Genomic DNA, 19796 nt, shown 5'->3' with positions numbered 1-19796 from the left:
ACTGAGACTAGCAATTCAAGATTTAATAACTGAATTTAAGTTCCACTAGTTGCCATGGTGGGATTTGAACTCTTGCTAGTGACATTACCACTACGCCATCATCTCCCAGATGCACGCACACACACAGAAAATAAAGGAGTTTTTTTTATATTGAAGACAGACTCCAGGCCACTGACTCCAAATCAGTTGAAGAAATTTTACACAAATCAGAAGCTGGACACAATGCAAAACAAAAATAGCACTTTTAAGTGCGCAGTGATATTTTAATTTACCGCCACTATTGGAATTGTAATACATTTTTTACCTAACTATTTCAGGAATGTTACCATTATGATGTTATATTTTTGCTAAGTGGGGGAAATTGCATAATTTTTTTTTTATGAAGGTAATTAAAGGGTCCTTGTAACATTTAACACAAGCTAACACTAATACATTTGTGTAACTAATTTAACTAAGAGACTGCCTGGCATTTGAGATTACAAAAGCAACATTTTACCTCAATCGTGACTGATATAAACATGCTAGTAAAAGATAAAAAATAAAGCCAGCAAAAGTCAGTCAGCATCTATGGAAAAAACAGAGAAGTTTGTGTTTCAGGCGAGGGCCCTTATTCATCACTGTATATCAAAACCAATAATAGCTAACCAGCACAGTCTTTGCTAAGTAGTGCTAGAAAATTGTGATGATATAAATCATCTCGAACACAATTAGGGATGAGTAACAAATGGTTTTGCAGCAACGCCCACAGCCCATGAAAGAATTTTTAAAAAATGAAGCCTTCCAGATTCTGTATGTGTATTTTTAAATTCAGATTTGAAACTCACTCCTGGGCCACTTTCATTCTGCTTAATCTTCATCTGGTGTTAACCACCTTCCCCTCTTATCATTTTCCATGTAATCCTGCTGCATCATTAAAATGTACTACCATTGTTGACATATGTTCTTTCCTTCTGAAAATTGCCCTAAGTATCTGTTTTCTTTCTAACCCCACCAGATACTTGAGAATGCTATTGGTGAATACCATCAAAATAGCGGTTAACTTGGGATGAGTCACTGCATGTAGCTGACCAACTTAAAACTTTGCAAATGAGCTCTGCATTAGCTTTTGACATGCTGAACTCAGGGTTAATGGCATCCTAGCAATACACCATAACTCAACTTTAAACTGTAACCAAAATACTAATTCTAGCAGTTTTTGTAGAACTTTTGTATTACTGTCCTTCAGAAACACAGATTGGAGTTAATCAAACTACACTGAGTGGATAAACTTGACTCACTTTTATCATCTATCACCTTCATTAAATACTGTAACGCCTGCTTGCACATGTTGGACCTTTGTCTATAGATATCATTTCATATTATATTTATTCCACACTGCCCAAAATATCCAAGTTGGGTCGCCCTCCACCGGCATAGAAAGCAAACTCCAAGTCATTTTGATTCCATGCCTTTTCAGCATTTCTAATGTCTATGGCAGTAGAGGGGTAGATATTTTGATCTGCATCAGTTCTATAAACTTCTTCTACCGGGCATGCATGCATTCTAATATTTTCCTAATCTGGAATCTCATTTAGATTCCTGTACACCTACAAATGGGAGGTCTTGTGGTGCAAGAAGCACTCCAGAAAGGAAAATTTGTAATTTCTTTAAAATGGTCTGTGGAATTTAATTGGTTTTAAGAATGTTTGAAAAGGACTGTTAAGAGTTTGCAACAATTTTAAAAGCAATCAATTGTAATTTTCTGGAAGAAGAAATAATAATACTGGTCCATGTGAACTGGTGACCCTTCACCTGGAAGCAGTATCAACAGGAAGGAAGTTAACGTACTAAAGGACAGCTGGAGCAGAGGGGAGAACATAGAAGGCACATTCACAAGGAGTGTACCACAGTTAAACAGGACAAAAAGCCAAAGACATAGTTAAGATTAGACCAGAAATTGTGAATGGCATTGGTTCTGAATCATGCCAAGCTAAAAATTACAAAAGAAATCTTGTTGGCAATTTCATTAGGGGATTTTTTTTGGTAAATTTGGTTATTTTGGTTTACAGTTCCCCCACAGGGATTGTAACAGTTGTGCCTAGCCTTTGATCTTCATTTTGAGATCCTTGCATGCTGTGACATATGGCATTTTACACACATTTACTTAAATTCTGCCTGGCTGGGTTCACAGTGCCGTCTGGCTACAGCAGAAGGTCTGAAATCACTGACTGGCGGAAGCTTCCAACCTAAAAGCACATGACAGCAAAATTAAAAATTTATCTTTTGCCTTGCACCATCATCCCTCTTGTCACAGACCTTCCCTTTTGTTCCTCTACCCTATTTCGTTTCTTATCTCTGTACTTGCGTAAAACATGTTACATCTCCAAGCTTTTCCACTTGTGAAGAAAGGTCATCCACGTGAAACATTCACACTGTTTCTCTTTCCACAGGTGCTGCCTGACCTGCTGAGTATTTCCCCCATTTTCTGTGTTTTTTTTCCAGTATCTGCTGTATTTTGTTTTTTTATCTTATAGTTATCCTGCTGTTTGTTTCTGCATTATTACAAAGAGGACATAGTTTAAATCAAAGAAAAGGTATAATAATTTATAAAGTGCCTTTATTATAGATTTGGTGCTAAACCAAGTGAGAGAGAGAGTAGGACCGGTGACCAAAAGCTTGGCCAAAGAGACGGGCTTTAAGGAAGGTATTACGGGGCGTGGGGGGAGGGGGGAGGGTATTCAGGGTTTGGGGCCCAGGTAGCTAAAGGCATGATAACCAATGGTGGGTAAAGGGAGAGGCGTAATTTGCAAGAGGCCAGAATCAGGGAAGAACTGGAACGTTCAAGGAAATCTGCAGGGCTGCAGGAGCTTACCTGAATAGATGGTGGCAAGGCCAAGGATTGAGACACAAGGGTAAGAATTTTAAATTTGAGGCATCTCATGACTGGAACGCGATGTAAGTCAGTGAGGGGCGATGGGTGAGCAGGACCTGACATGGGTTGGAATACATGCAGAGTTTTGGATGAGGTGACGTTTACAGAGTGCTGAATTGGGAGGTCAGCCAGCACTGAATTAGACTAATTAAGTCAAGATGACAAATAAATGAAAAGCACTCTTTGTAATGGAGAGGATATGAGGTCAGGAGTTCGGCTCAGGGTCAAATTAAACCATACAGCTACAAATGGTCGGCTTCGCCCTGAGGCAATGACCGAGGAGGGGGATGGAATTAGTGGTAACGGTGTGACGTTTGTGGCCTGGGCCGGAAACAGTGGATTTGGTTTTTACTGATGTTTAGCTGCAGCAAATTGTGGCTCATCCAAGGTTGGATGGTGGACAGACAGACAACAGAGAGGCAGCAGGGGGACAAGAGGTGTTGGAGATGTAGAGTTGGGTGTCATTAGCATCAATTTCCACATGAATGCATGTCTGTGGATGATGTCACAAAGGAGCAGAAGAGGAAAAAGTGAAACTACATTTTACTCCCAATCAGGATAATTTCCTACTCAAATTTACAAGTACCTTTGCTATCAATTTGATATTAAGATACAGTATAGAATCTGTGGGACAGTACAATTAACTAGATACAGAATCATGATTGAACAGACAAAATGAATCAGAACAAGCTTCATGATGGATCAGGTATTTTCAAAACAGATATACTTTGGTAATTATATCACATGTGCTAGCAGATCTCATTTGCATTAGCTACTGAGCTGTAAGGTTGAATTCTCACTTTCACAGTACAGTACCACAAGGTTTAGGGACTCAGAATAAAAAAGACCCCATTCACAGCATGGTCCAAAATTAGTTCCTCTTCTGAACTTCCATACCGCAAAAAAAAGTGCTTAATCACTCTCACTTTCCCTGTTCTTGCAGTACATTCAACACTTTGCACCAAGACTAAAATTCTGTTAAATAAAATATAAACTGACTCTAAAGTGAAGCAGAGTGAGACTCTGTCATCCAGGGAGCCTCATCCCATTTTGCTCCAATGTCAGTCTGAGCCTCAGCTCCAGTTTCAAACTGCATTTACACTATAACTGCAGCAACAACACAAAAAGAAACTGTGCCCCACTGGCACCACAGCTGCAGTATGAATGCATCATTAGACTCCTCTGGAGATCTAGTGCAAATGTGGCTCACCAACAGCCACAGGATTGCTGTCTCAACACGCCAGTGAATGATTACAGTGGTACTGAGATTCCAAAGTTACTTCATCTCCCTCAAGCTCTACCTTTAACACAACAATTGGAGAACATGAGCTGACCACTGAGTACCTCAGCAGTCTACTTTGTTCCCCAAATAAACATACTATAACATAAAAGATAAAAAGGGATAAACTTGTCAATTCCATATCACAACAGTGATCAGGATCTTCTGAAAATAGTTATTTTCTCATAATTAGTGTCTCACTGCTCTGAAGCATTCTATGAAAATTGAAATTGCTGTGACAAGCACGAAAGCATAATGAGAAAAATATTAACAAGTAATATGACAGATCTAGTTTGTGATATACAACACACATTTTCAGGGCCAGATGTGATCTAAATAATTCTGAGTTGACTCATTTTCATTCCAAACTATAAGACCTTAAGAAGTAGGAGCAGAAGTAGGCCATTCGGTCCATCGAGTTTGCTCTGCCATTCAATGAGATCAAGGCTGATCTGATAATCCTCAACTCCACTTTCCTGTCTTTTCCCCATAACCCTCGATTCCATTACTGATTAAAAACTTGTCTATCTCGGCCTTGAATATAGTTAATGACCCAGCCTCTACAGCCTTCTGCAGTAGAGAATTCCACAGATTCACTACCCCCAAAGAAGAAATTCCTCTTCATCTCTGTCTTAAATAGGGGGCCCCTTACTCTGAGATTATGCCTTCTGACCCTAGACTCTCCCACAAGGGGAAACAACCTCTCAGCATCTACCCTGTCAAGCCCCCTAAGAATCTCATGTTTCAATAAGGTCACCTCTCATTCTTCTAAACTCCAATGAGTGCAGGTCCAACCTACTCAACCTCTCCTCATAAGAAAATTCCTCCACACTAGGGATCAACCTAGAGAACCTTCTCTCGACTGCCTCCATTGCCAGTATATATTTGCTTAGATAAGGGGACAAAAATTGTTCACAGAATTCTAGGTGTGGTTTAGCTTTAGTAAGACTTCCCTATTTTTATACTCTACTCCCTTTGAAATAAGGGCCAACATTCCATTTGCCTTCCCTATTACCTGCTGAACTTGTATGCTAGCATTTTGTTATTCATGCATCAGGGCCCCCAAATCCCTCTATGCTACAGCTTTCTGGAGTCTTTCTCTATTTAAATAATATTCAGCTCATCTGGTCTTCCTGCCAAAGTGCATAACCTTACATTTTCCCACATTATATTCCATCTGCCATGTTTTTGCCCACTCACTTAACCTGACTATATCCCTCTGTAGACTCATGTCATCCTCACCACTTGCCTTGCTATTTTTGTGTCATCTGCAAACTTGACGATAGTACATTCACTTCCCTCATCTAAGTCATTAATATATATATTGTAAATAACTACTTCCCTTATCCCAACTCTGTCTTCTATCCATGCTAATATACTACCCCCAATGGGCTCTTATCTTATTAAGTAGCCTTATGTGCAGTACCTTTATCAAACGCCTTTTGGAAATCCAAATATATTACATCTACTGGTTCCCCTTTATCTATCCTGCTTGTTACCTCCTCAAAGAATTCTACTAAATTTGTCAGGCATTATTTCTCCTTCATGAAGCCATGCTGACTCTGCTTGATTATATTATGCATTTCTAAATGCTCTGCTATTACATTCTTTATAATAGACTCTAACATTTTCCCAATGACAGATGTTAAGCTAACTGGCCTATAATTACCTGTTTTTGTCTCCCTCCCTTTTTGAATAAGGGCGTTACATTGGCAGTTTTCCAATCATCTGGGGCTTTTCCAGGATCTAAGGATTTTTGGAAGGTTGCTACCAGCGCATCCACTATCTCTAGCTACTTCCCTTAATATCCTAGGATGTAACCCATTAGGTCCTGGGGACCCACCAGCCTTTAGCCCCATTAGTTTCCCTAATACTTTGTCTCTAGTGATAGTTAATGTATTTATTTCCTCCCCCGTCCCCTTTTGCCCCTTGATTATTTAGTATTTTTGGAATGCTACTTGTCTTCTACCACGAAGACTGATGCAAAGTACTTATTCAACTCCTCTACCATTTCCTGGTTCCCCATTATTATTTCCCCAGCGTCATTCGCTAAGGGTACTATGTTCACTTTGGCCTCTCTCTACCCTTTTATATATTAAAAAAAGCTCTTACTGTCCATTTTTATTTTACTTGCTAGTTTACCCTCAAGGTTTATTTTCTCCCTCTATTTCTTTTTGGTCATCTTTTGTTGGTTTTTAAAACTTTCCCAATCCTCTGGTTTACCACTAATCTTTGCCATATTGTATGTTTTTTCTTTCAATTTGATGCTATCCTTAACTTCCCTGGTTAACCATGGTTGGTTAATCTTCCTGGAATCCTTCTTTCTCACTGGGAAATATCTTTGTTGTGAGTCATTAACTATTTTCTTAAACATCTGCTCTTGTTCATCAACCATCTTTTCTGCTAAACTCCTTTCCCAGTCAACTGCAGCCAACTCTGCCCTCATTTCCTTTGTAATTACCCTTATTTAAGTTTAGCACAGTTTCTGACCCAAGTTTCTCACTCTCAAACTGAATGCTAAATTCTACCATATTATGGTCAATGTTTCCTAGGGGATCTTTTACTCTGAGATCATTTATTAAACCTGCCTCATTACACATTACCAGATCCAAAACAGCCTGCTCCCTGGTTGGATCCACACATATTGTTCTAGGAAACTGTCCCGAATACACGCTATGAATTCTTGCTCATGTCTACCTTTGCCAATTTGATTTTCCCAATCTACAGGAAGATTAAAGTCACCCATGATTAATGTACTGCCTTTTTTACATGCCCTCATTATTTCCCAATTTATTCTCTGTCCTAATATAGCTACTGTTAGGGGGCCTATAGACTACCTCCACCCATGTGGATTCTACATCTTCCGATCCAAGATCAGTTTTTGCTATCGTACTTATTGCATCTCAACTAACAAAGCTACCCCTTCACCCTTTCCTTCCTGCTTGTCCTTTTGAAAAGTCACATACCCCTGAGTATTTGGTTCCCAGCTTTGATCTCCTTATAACAATGTCTCCGTAATGGCTATAAGATCATACCCATTTACCTCTATTTGTGCCGTTAATTCATTTATTTTGTTCTGAATATAACGTGCATTTAAGTAAACAGCCATTAGTTTTGCCATTTTACTATTTTTCCCCCTTTTGACCCTATTTACTGCTTTTTTTTTTAATGTTTGTACACTTTGCCCCTTCCTGTCACACTATTTCCAGCACTGGTATAAACAGTGGCACATTCAACCCAGAGGCTCAGGTCATATTGATGCCACTATCATTAATAAGATTTCTGGTCGACAGAAGTGCAAAATATTTTTACTTGTTTTGCCGTCACTCTCATATCTAAGGCAAAGCGATCGAAATGAAACCAGATCAACAAGGTCAGCACCCCAACATCTGACCAGCCTGACCACAAAATAAAAGATGTACTATTTCCTCTGTCCAGGATATCCCCACCATTTTGGCAATACCATTAAGAGGAGATGGACAAATAGGGAGATCCTAATTGTAAACCTCTAATATTATTATTCTGTTTTAGTTCTACAATATGTGGCTGAGGTAAAATGTATGCAATCACATGTGACATGCATGGCCTTTCATACCCACTTGAGGGGCAAGATATTACTTATATGCAAATACATGATTTCAAAGCAAGCAAAAACCACAACACAGATTTACGTTAATCTTGAAAACTGCTAATTCATGAGCAATGACTCGGTATCACTTGCAAATTGGAAGTTTGTCTGGCAAGAAACTATCACCTAAATTTGATAAGATTTACATGAAAGAGCACAAGTATATTTCAACCACTGTGCTTCAGAGACCACCGAGGTACAGGCATACACCAGGTCACTCTCTTGAAACAAATTAATCCTAATTTTTACAAATATGCATTACAGACTTGAGTTTGAATTTGATGTGAATTAGAAAGGCATCAAGTCTTACTGTTTCCATCTCAGGAAACAATATCAACAGTTCTACAATCAAGAGAAATTCCCTATATTGATGTCCATCTATTGTCTTTTTTTTAAAAAAAAGTTTAACAAACTCAGGTTGTAGCTGATATCCTAATCGGTATGTCCTGGTTGTGTTTATTCTTCCAAATTTTAGAATAGTACAGAGAGCTGTGTCAATTAAGGAAACCAAGTACAATTACAAGAGTTTCTGTTTGACTCATGGGCAACACTAGAACACCACATTATTTTTGATTTAAGTAAGCTCATCCTTTGCCCTCTGTTCACCCTCTGCAATGTACTTCCTGCAGTGAAGTAAAAGCAGTTAATCACAGCGCATTCATATCAAGAAAGTATAGTATTTATAACATCAGTAGATAGCTGCAAGTAAACACACTGCTGTCTTGACAAAGTTAGTTTTTACTTCTGCAATCTTTGTAATATTTACCATAACATTTTACATTGCAGCGAAAGTAAGAAGGCCTCAAAAATAAAACCCAAGTAAAAACACAAACTTAAGGTAGTTTTGAAAGGAGGGTCTTTTGAAGATGCAGAGATACCTAGAGATTTATTGACAGAATTTGTGAGCCAAGGAACTAGGCAGCTGACCAATGGCAGAGAGGTTAAAAAGCCCAGAATTGGAGGAGTGCAAAATTCCAGAGGGGTGGAAAGCTCGAAGAAGTTACAGAGATAGGGAGGGACAAAGTCATGGAGGATTTGAAAACAGGGATTAGAATTGTAAAATCAAGGCATTTCTGGGAGCCAGTGTTGTTCAGCAGGCACAGAGGCAATGAGTGAATGGGGCTGCAACATCAAATGGAAATTGATAGATTTAGTAAGCAAATGTATTAAGGGATACGAGACAACGGCAGGTATATCGAGTTAGGTTGCAGATCAGCTATGATCTCATTGAATGGCAGAACAGGCCTTAGTTAACCTACTCCTGTTCCTATTTCTTTGGTATAAGTTAGGGTATGGACAGCAGAGCTTTAGATGACTTCAAGCTAATAGAGAGTAGACTGCAGGAGGCTGGCCAGGGCTACATTGGAATAGTAACAGAGGCATGGATGAGGGTTTCAGCAGTAGATAAGCAGAGGCAGGGGTGGAATTGGGCAATGCTACAGAGGTTGAAACAGTTAAGTCTTAGTAATGATGCAGAGATGTGGGTAGACCCCGTGGGCAGGGTTTTGCTCTTGGCGGGGGCAGTCGGGAAGCTGACCGCGATCAGCTCCGCACCACGAATTCACGCAGAGGGGTCAATTAAGGCCCGCCCCGCACGGATCGCGAGCAGCAGCTCTGAGCGCTGCCTGTGCGGAGCAGGGTGGAAGGGAGAGAGAACCAGGCCTAATGCGCAGTTCGCGCATGCACAAGAAAGAGCGCTTCAATCTCCCTGAGGCATGGAGCAGCCTCAGGGACATTGAAGCGCTGTGTAAAAAAAAAACGAAGAGAATAAAAATATAATAAAACACGTCCAACTCTGTCACATGAGTTGGGACATGTTTTTAATTCAAAGGTTTTATTTAAAGTATATTTGCTTTGGGAAACCTCATCCCGCTCATGGATGAGGTTTCCTAAATAACATAAAAGCCGCCTGGCCTTTTTGCTTGCCTGCCAACCGTTAGGTGGGACGGGCAGCATAAGTTTGAATTTTTAATTAGATTGTTAGTGCCTTAATGGGCCTTTTAATTATCTGTGGACACGCAGCCACTGAATGAAATATCGCGAGATTGCATGATGATGTTAGGCGGGCCCAACAACACCACGCGTCATTTTAAACTCGGGCATGTCGGGGGCACGCTCACATGCCCAGTTTAATAGTTTACCCCATATGTGAGGTCAAATTTGATGCCAAAGTTGCAGCCTCATACAGTTGCCAGGGAGAGGAATGGAGTTTGAGACAGGAACTGTGAAGAGTGGCTTCAGTCTTTCTAATACGTAGCTGGAAGAAACTTCTGTTCAGCCGGTACTTATTTACAAGCAGCCTGATAGAGACGTTGGAGGTGGAGAGAGGCACTGTAGAGCTGGGTGTCATCAGATATATTTCTCAGCTCCTTCAATATATATCTTTCCTAACCAGCTATTGAGATGAATTTAACATTTTAAATTTATCTCCATTTAATTTCCCTATTGATAATGACACCACAGCATTCTCCCATTTGGCTCTAAATAGTGTGGGAGATTCAACCTGCACCGTTTAAAGTAAACTAAAAATGCTGTGGACAAAATTTCCAATGATAGAAAGAGGATTCTCATGAATACTACTTAATAGATGTTTTGAATGGTATCCATAATGGTACTTTTGTATTGTATCCAACTTTTCTCAATGTGCTGGCTTCAACTGAGAGCTCTATTCCATGTGTGATTGGTACTCCATCACCCAGAGCATTACTTCACATGCGAAATCAACAATTAAAATTTACAATTCAACAACAGATAATGGTTGGCAATAAAATAGAGTGCACAAATTAAAGATGTGCTTAAGATTCCACTGGAAATCATGTGTCTCCAAAAACAAAACATTTTAGCAGACAATATATTTTTATTTTTTGATGCTTTCACTATTTCTTTGTCCCAAGACAATTCATGTTAGATTCGACACAAGTTACCAAATAATACTAATGTTAAATAATGTGGTTTTCATGGGGGTTAGTTGAATAATATTTGATTCAATACATCAGTTAAGGGAAGTCAACAATTTAAAATGTTACGTACAGAATTCATAATCCATAAATCAACAGTAGTATCAAAGTCTTTGCTTTAGTCAAAATGAAGCCCTGTAACAATCTGCATTTTGCCCTGTCTCCCCTCTAGGTTTCAGTGTCACCGACCAGTCTTGTACCAGGCTTTGTGGGACTATGATCTTTACTGTCCAGTAACTTGTTAAACAACCCAAGAATCATTTTTTTTATTCATTCATGGAATGGGGACTTCGCTGGCTAGGCCAGCATTTATTGCCCATCCCTAATTACCCTTGTTCAGAGGGAATTTTAAGAGTCAACCACATTGCTGTGGCTCAGGAGTCACATATAGGCCAGACCAGGTAAGGACAGCAGATTTCCTTCCCTAAAGAGCATTAGTGAACCAGATGGGTTTTTACGACAATCAGTATTGGTCATAAGAGGACCCCTATTCTTTCATCCAGCTTCTGAAATATATCATGAGCTCTTAAAGGGGGCGGAGGACCACAAAGTAATGAGGAAAAAGCTCAAAGACTGGTTTGTTTTTATATGAAATATGAAAATGAAAAGAATGTACTTCTCATATTGAGAACAGTTAATTTCCTATGCTCCTCAGTTACATAAACAACAACTTGCATTTATTTAACATCTTTCACATACAAAAATGTTCCAGCACACTCTACATAGATACAATCAGATAAAAACAGATGCAAAAACAAAGATGATCAGGGCGATAGCCGACAGCCTGGTCAAAGGGCTGGATTTCCAAGAGAAGCTGGTGCAGAGATGGCAGGGTTTAAAAGAGAATTCCAGGTGCTAGACAGTTGAAGGCATGGTTTTCAATGATGGAGCAAAGAGAATCATGGATGTACACAGCGAGTCCAAGTTAGCGAAACAGCATTTTGGAGGGAGGAATTGTAGCGCTGGAGCAGTTTACCGAGATAGGAAGGCATTTAGACACAGGGTGGAGAATTTTTAATTAGCAGCACTGGGAGGTCAGAAACAAAGAGAGCGCGAATGAAAAAGCAGATAAAAGAGCTGGCACATAGAGAGCGAACAAAAATAAAACAGACATAGCATGCACGCACTCCCCAGGACAGAGATGGAGGTTTTACCCACCAACTGTTAATTAAGACACCATCCTAATTAAAATGCCTCCTCTGTAATGGGGGTGCTCAAGGTTTCCAAACGTCTGCCCCAGCTAAGCCTAACTGTGCGAATTAAATGAAATGACGCCTGACCCCTTGAGGTATCACCAGGATGCCAACTTCTCACAACATTGAGAAATGTTTGAGATTGTCATAATAGACATGCAAGCATTCAAAGTTTAATTTGAGATATTATTAGTTAAGAAATTTAATTCAGTCAATAGTACAAAGCACAACATACAGCAATGATCATCCATTACTCAAGTGAGATTGAACTTTATAGGTTAATAGTCAAAATGAAACACATTAGTGAAGTGGTCACTGTTGATCTAACTTTGGCAGTTTTAGCACTAAAAGCTATGTATAAATTAGAACCATTATATTTTTCATTCCTTCCCTATTTCAAGTTCCACACAGTCCTTCATCAGTTTACCAGAAACAAATATTCTCAGTAGTTTGTTTTAATTGAGATTGCCCATTGATAGCATTTTACTTCTCCTTGCACTCCTGAGAAATTCTCAAGACTATACTTCCCTGCATGAGATTTTATTGTTTTGTATTAGTATTTCCATTATAGTCATGATAATCATGATTAGCAAAATAACAAAAACGTTATTGCAAACTATGTATAGCATAATAAATGGAGAAATTGGCTTGCTTTTTAGCTACAAACAAATGTTATTTTTGAATTTGTGCTCAAAGGGAGTGGAGGTGATTTTCACTTTGGGTACTTGCTGCCACATCAAGCAATCTCAGGTTCAGTACAGTGTGGGATAGATGGGTCAGAGTAAAGCTTTTCTTCTCTGTCCTTTAGCCCCAGCCTAAAGGACTGCCATCTGCAAAGTGATTTTTCCATTTCCACATCTGTCATGCTTGGGAGTCTCAGTGCAGTTGCCACTGAATCATGGGTAATTTAGTTGTGAACAGGAGTTTAGGAGGGGTTGGACTGAGATTAACAAAGCTCAATAACTAACAAGTGCATTCGAACCCAGATCCCCAAGAATACGATTTACTAATATGTTGTCCCACCCAGTCCCACTAAGAAGTAGTCAGAATCTACATTCACACCCATTTCTTCTACATCACCCCAGTGATGTAGGAAAGGGGCCCTTCAAGGTTGCTTTCCTTTGATCTCTCATTATTAATTGTGGAGAGGCAGGAAAACATAGTCAAGATGGAGTCAAAGTTCAAATACCAATTGAGACTTGGGCCTAATCTAATATCCATGCTGGGAGGCTAACGCTCTAATAGCACACACTTTATATAAATAAATCATAATATTTTTTCTAACTTACAAAATGTAAGCTTTCATTTAGTTACACATGTTCAATGGTAAAAGAACAGTACTATCACAATATATTAATCCCCAGAAGAATTTACTGAAATCTGAATCTACTGCATAAAATACCATAGCACATTTAAAGCTTCTTTTTTTGGAAAGACATAGCACATCTTAACATCCCATGACAACTACAAAATGATTTTATTGTACTGTATACTGTTTACTGTGACTCAGTGATAGTACTCTCACCTCGGAGCCAGAAGCTTGTGGATTTAAAGCCCACTACAGAGACTTTGAATTTATAATCTAAACAGCCATGCCAGTGCAGTACTGAGGGAGTGCTGCACTGTCAAAGGTGCTTTCTTTCAGATGAAAGATTAAACTGAGGCTCTGACTGCCCTTTCAAGTGGGCAAAACCACCCTATGACACTATTTAGAAGAACATAAGAAATAGGAGGAGTACAACATACCACATCTCTTTTCTTCATCATTTAACAAGATCACAATTGATCCTCGAACTAAACTCTACATTCCCATATCCTTGAATATATTCAATGACTGAACATCTTCAGCTCTCTGGGACAGAGAATTCCAAAGATTCACAAACCTCGAGTGAAGTAATTTCTCCTCACCTCATGCTCCATAGTTCTAAAGCAAGTATATCCTTATTTTAGATACAGAGATCAAAACTGTACACAGTATTCCAGGTGATGTCTCAACGAAGCCCTGTACAATTTCCGTAAGACTTCCTTACTCCAACCTCCTTGCAAGAAAAGCCAACATATAATTGAGCTTCATAATTGCTTTTCATACCTGTATGTTAACTTTGTTTCTTGTACAATAGGTTTTCATAGGTTCTCATCATTTAAAAAAAGTGTTTTTCTATGCTTTCTACCAAAGTGAATAGCCTCATTTCTAATCATTATACTCCATCTCCCACCTTCTTTTCCACTCTAATATATCTATAAGCCTTTGCAGACTGTGTCCTCCTCACAGCATTCCCACCTAGCTCTGTACTGCCAACAAAACTGAATAGATTACACTCAGATCCTTCATCCAAGTCATTATAAGTGATAAATTACAGGCCTCAACAATGTTACTAGACAAGTCGCACAAGAATCAATCTGGCAACCTGAAAATGGCCCATTTATTCCTATGGTTTTCTTTCCCTCAATCAAACCTTTATCATTCTAATACATTACACCAACCCCATAAGCATTTATCTTGTTCAGCAACCCTTACATGTGACATCTCATCAAATACCTTTAGAAAATCCAAAAATGCCACAGGAACTTGGGGATTTCACCTGGCATCCAGGCTAATATTTATCCCTCTACCAACTACCCTAAAACAGATTATCTAGCCATTAACACATTTAGAACATAAGAAATAGGAACAGGAGTAGACCATTCAGCACCTCGAGCCTGCTCCACCATTCAGTAAAATCATGGCTGATCTTGTGTTTCGATTTCCACGTTCCCATCTAACCCCGATAGCCTTTGATTCACCTGCCTAACAAGAATCTATCTACCTCTGCCTTAAAAATATTCAATGACCCTGCCTCCACCACCTTCTGAGCCTTAGAATTCCAAAGTCTCACAGCCCTCAGAAAAAATTTCTCCTCATCTATCCTAAAAGGGTGATCCCTAATTTTAAAACAATGCCCCCTAGTTCTGGACTCACCCACAAGAAGAAACATCCACCTTGTCAAGACTGTTCAGGATCTTGTATACTTCAATAAACTCACCCCTTCATTCTTCTAAACTTCAGTGGAAACAACCCCAGTCTGTCCAAGCTTTCCTCATAAGACAACCCACTCATTCCAGGTATCAATTCAGTAAGCCTCTTCTGAACCACCTCCAATGCATTTACATCCTTCCTTAAATGAGACTAAAACTGCATACAGTATTCGAGGTGCAGTCTCACCAATGCCCTGTATAACTGAAGTATAACATCCTTACTTTTATGTTCAATCCCTCTCGTAATAAAGGATAGCATTCCATTAGCTTTCTTAATTACTTGCTGTACCTGCATACTAACTTTTTGTGACTCATGTAGTAAAACACCTAGATCTCTCTACACCTCAGAATTATGCAGCCATTCTGCATTTAAGTAATACTCTGCAAATTCTCACTGAAATCTTTGCTGTGTGCAAAGTGGGTGCTTAGTGCACTACATTATAAAAAAGCACTTTAAAAAAAGTGTTGGCTGCAAAAAGCTTTGAGGCACCCTGAGATTGTGAAAGGTAATGGAAATGCAAGTCTTTTTGGGAAGTAAATAATTTTCTGTAATGTCCACTGCATACACAACGTATAGGAACACATGAAAGCAGAAGTTTCGCTATTTTTAAATTACAATGATTCTGAAACTTCAGCAACAACATTTTATATATATATATGCAAAACATTTGTAATATGAATGACAGGGACTGGCAATCCCAGGAGTGTAAAATTCTCATCTGTAGCATAGGTGTGTCCAGGTATACAACTTGAAAACAAACTGCTCAACGTTGTTTACTCTCCAACCCCCTCCCCCATTCAAACTTCCATCTTCATTTTAGAATATAGTGCTTGTTGTGCAGGACCATTGTTTATGTCCGAAATTGCTCACAGCCATGAAAATTAACCTGCCCATGATCTCTCTTGAAGCCCTTTGCTATCTAATTCTTCACTGAGGAATTTGCAAGATCAGAGAGTTTAGAAAGATGCCATTTCTGAGATCATTTCTGAGATCTATTTTCATTCAAATGAAAATTTCATCCCCCTGATTTCAGACAAAAACACTCAATCAGGCCACCAGTCCATCTTAGCACACAAACCCAATTTCAATACCCAGGACAGAGGAGGAGGTGGTGGGGGGGGGGGGGGGGGGGGGGAGTTACCAATCACACAAAGTAGATAAAAATGTGCCACGTTCGAGGGCTTGAGGGAGCTCATTTTGACCCAGACTTGTATTAATGGCTAAAAAATAAAAAACAACAAAAAATTGTCATCGTTATCACATACCACAAATAACAACAATCCAGGTAAATATTAAATGTGTGAGGGAGGGAGGGAGGGGGGAAGAAGAGAAAAAAAACCCCAGGAAACTTACAAATAATATGAGCGCAATCAAGTCATCATCATCCTGTTTGCCAGAACAGTGAGCAGAACGCAGATGCTGTTGAGTTTTAATTGTATTCAGGGTTAGAGTCAGAGGGGTTGTGCGCAGGCACTGAAACAACGACGGGCTTCCCTTCGCCCCTGGAGAGGAAAGGCAGGCGGCTAGGCCTTCTTTACGACATTACGGCCGATGAACCCGATCCTTTCAGCGACATGCCGCCCGGACGGCCACTAACGGACAGTAACGCGACGATTTCGAGAAATGTACGGACGAAAAAACACCCACCGTTCCGCGGATAATTTAAGGAGACAGAAACTTCCCCTCATCACTTCCTACTGCGCCGGGCACCCAGCTTTTCGCCTGCGCATTACCTCATCAAACCTTGTGGTCAGACAACAGTGACGCAAACACGCAAGGCGGCGGCGCTTGGTCCCAGGGAAGGGAAAGTGAAAACACTCACGCTGACATTTTAAGACAGCGGGGCGGAACGCCAAGGGGGCGCATGCGCGGGGCCGGAACCCGAGCTGGTGGGGGGAGGAGGGGCCCGTCGCCGCCGTCATCATCATCGTCGTCGTCACCCTCCTCGACCGCCGACGGGGACGGGACAAGCTAGAGATGCGCATGCGCATTGAAATACAGCGTCAAGCCCGATCTCCGGTGTGGGATAAGGTGCGCATGCGCAACGTCCGAACCACCGCTGATGTCCTCGGGAGTGGAGAGGGAAAAAAAACCTTAGAGGTGCGCGTGCGCAGTGCAATCCGTCGTCAAAGCTCCGTTGTGGGGATGTGATGCGTGCAGCGCTCGAGCGGTCCGTGGCGTCCGTTGGTGGCGGAGGAGAGGGGCGCGTGCGCGATGAGATCCGTTGTCATGCTCGAGCACCATCGGCGAGTAGGGGCGGAGAGGAACCTTGAGGTACGCGCGTGCGCGGCGCTCGAATCTCAGCTGGTCAGTGGGCTCGTGTCTCCTGGGAGTTGAGCGTGGGCGCTGCAATTTGCCGTCATGCTCGACCGTCATGCCCGTCGCTGCGCCTGCGCGACGCTCGAGCCAGGCTTTCGTCCGTTGGTTTCTACCTCGAGCTGGGAGAAAAACCGCCGCCTAACCTCTGGTTAAATATGTTCCGCTTATATTAACACAACCGGCAACCTGGCAGAAAACACCGAATTTCTCCCTGCGGGTCACTCTCCGTCCAACGTGAGTCATCCGACGGCAATTGTATTACTTTTTCAATGTGTGAAAAACAGAGTCAGAAAGACGACCTCCTGCTCTCAGTTCGCAACCCATCACATCGGCGGTTTAATTTATTTTTTATATAAAAATTCGAATTGGAGAGCGGGTGAATGTTTGGACAGTGAATGCTTCATCTTAAAGGTGAGGGTCCCCCTGCCCTGATATCACCGTGTGGGGCTGATTCTTTTTGTGAGGGTGATGGGGGCAGGGGGTGAGGAAGAAGCGAATCGTTCCTCGGGTGTTTTGTGTTTATTTTTTTAAAACAACAGCAATTAAGTTTATGCAGATGATTCTCGATTTAGATTCAGGTTTTAAACCACCCCCCCCCCCACCGGGGTCTGGACGAGGCTGAAAACACCAAGTGTTTTCTCTCAGATGATGCCACCACTTTTATTGCTTCGTATTTGTAGCAGATCTTTCTTTTGAAGAAAGTTTTAAAAACGTCCCCCGCTGGATAATCTCCAAGCTCCCGTTTCTTTTTAAATTAAGCTGTCCGCTTATCTAAGATTAGAAATTGCAACTATTGGAGGAAAGCTTGTCAACAACTTCTACAAAAGCAGGATGCTGCAGATACTGGACATCTGAAATAAAAACAGCAAGTGCTGGTAGACTCAGCAGGTCTAATAGCATCTGTGGAAAGAGAGAGAGAGAGTTAAGCTTCAGAACAGTAATGAAAGGTCACTGGACCTTTAACGTAAACTCAGTTTCTCTCTCCACAGATGCTGCCTGACCTAGGAGCAGGAGTAGGTCATTCAGCCTGTGGAGCCATCTGATATGACAATGGCTGATCATCCACTTCAATGCCTTTCCCCCTCCCCCTATCCCCATATCCCTTTATGTCATTGGTATTTTGAAATCTGTCAACATACTCAGTAACTGAGCTTCCACAGCCCTCTGGAGCAGAGAATTCCAAAGATTCCCCCTGAGTAAGAAAAATTCTCCTCATCTCGGTACTAAGTGGCTTTCCCCTTATTTTGAAATTGTGCCCCATGGCCCTAGACTCCCCAACCAGGGGAAAAATCTTACGCATCTGCCCCGTCTATCCTTTAAGTATTTTGTAGGTTTCAACGAGATCACCTCTCATTCTTCGAAACTCCAGAGAATACAGGCCCAGTTTCCCCAATCTCTCTTCATAGGACAGTCCCGCTATCCCAGGAACAAGCCTGGTGAACCTTCATTGCACTCTCTCTCTATAGCAATAATATCCTCCCTAAGATAAGGGGACCAAAACTGCACACAGTGCTCCAGGTGTGGTCTAACCAAGGTTCTATACAATTGAAGAAAGACTTCACTACTCTTGTACTCAAATTTTTGTGATAAAGGCTAACATGCCATTAGCCTCCCTAATTGTTTGCTGCACCTGCATGTTAGCTATTAGTGATTTATTGACTAGGATACCCAGGTCTCTTTGTACATCTACACTTTCTAATCCCTTGCCATTTAAGAAATACTGACCTGCTGGGTTTCTCCAGCATTTTTTGTTTTTATTTCTGTAAGAACTTTGCTAACTGACAACCCATGACCTCACTGCGGGAGAGGCTAAGATAGGCTTTGTAAGCCATCTGTGAATCCAAAGCCAACACTGCCATCTCACTTACATTAAGCCATCTGCAAGAAAGAATCACCCTACACACATTGTGTATGATGTGATGATGGGCATTGCTTTCCCCTGATTAGATAAAGAGACAGTGCAACGGTTTAATTTGCTCACGTTGCTGTAAGATTAAATGAAAGCATAATTTACTTGGATTTTCTGAAGAGTCAGACTGTCTGTTGTGGTCACTTTGACAAACGGACCACAGGAGACTCAGGTACAGGTCACGATTGTTTATTTGAGCAATTGCAAGGGGAGAACCATCTTAATGCAGCTTGAGATAGCACTCCGCTAAATTACAAGTGTTCAACATATTTATACATTATTGGCCACGTACAAGAACAGTTTCCAGATTCCAATCTCGTCAACATATAGGTTTACATTAAACAGACATCTCTGGTAACAGGTACATGCATCGTATGTCCCTATTTTTCACCCAGGCAGAGACCTTCCCTCCTACCTGAACTAGGACCATCTGTTCTTCCCCTATTTGTTGAAAAGCACGCGTAATCTTAGTTGTTATTGCCAATGCTCCGACTGCAGTCCGGCTCCCAAGGCCTTTCTGTTGTTTGCAGGCCCTAAGGCTGTGCAAGGTTCATCTGGTAACCTTTAACTGCCAATGTGCTTGG

General features: G+C 40.9%; 2 protein-coding genes across 8 annotated transcripts in view; one reads left to right on the top strand and one right to left on the bottom strand.

Annotated features, from left to right (window-relative positions):
• dcun1d3 (defective in cullin neddylation 1 domain containing 3) overlaps window positions 1-16741 on the bottom strand; it is a 35137-nt gene extending 18396 nt beyond the window's left edge. For 2 of the 3 annotated variants that reach the window (XM_078559097.1, XM_078559099.1), the window contains exon 1: window positions 16338-16741. The gene's annotated coding sequence lies outside the window, so the exon portion shown is untranslated. The remainder of the gene's footprint in view (window positions 1-16337) is intronic. The other variant, XM_078559098.1, reaches the window with a different exon arrangement.
• Window positions 1-19796, top strand: part of lyrm1 (LYR motif containing 1) — an 862750-nt gene that overhangs the window by 820996 nt on the left and 21958 nt on the right. Inside the window, exon 1 of one of the 5 annotated variants that reach the window (XM_078559110.1) lies at window positions 17112-17258. The exons of 1 other annotated variant lie outside the window; for it this stretch is intronic. In XM_078559110.1, coding sequence (XP_078415236.1) covers window positions 17199-17258 — 60 coding nt within the window. In that variant the 5' untranslated portion in view covers window positions 17112-17198. Of the gene's footprint in view, window positions 1-17111; window positions 17538-17656; window positions 17715-18371; window positions 18500-19796 lie in introns of those variants that run through there. 3 more of the 5 variants (XM_078559114.1, XM_078559113.1, XM_078559112.1) reach the window with 3 other exon arrangements.

This window comes from Cetorhinus maximus, chromosome 15, assembly GCF_964194155.1.
Source record: "Cetorhinus maximus chromosome 15, sCetMax3.hap1.1, whole genome shotgun sequence".
NCBI classification, from domain to species: domain Eukaryota; kingdom Metazoa; phylum Chordata; class Chondrichthyes; order Lamniformes; family Cetorhinidae; genus Cetorhinus; species Cetorhinus maximus.
This window is presented reverse-complemented; position numbering and strand designations above follow the sequence as displayed.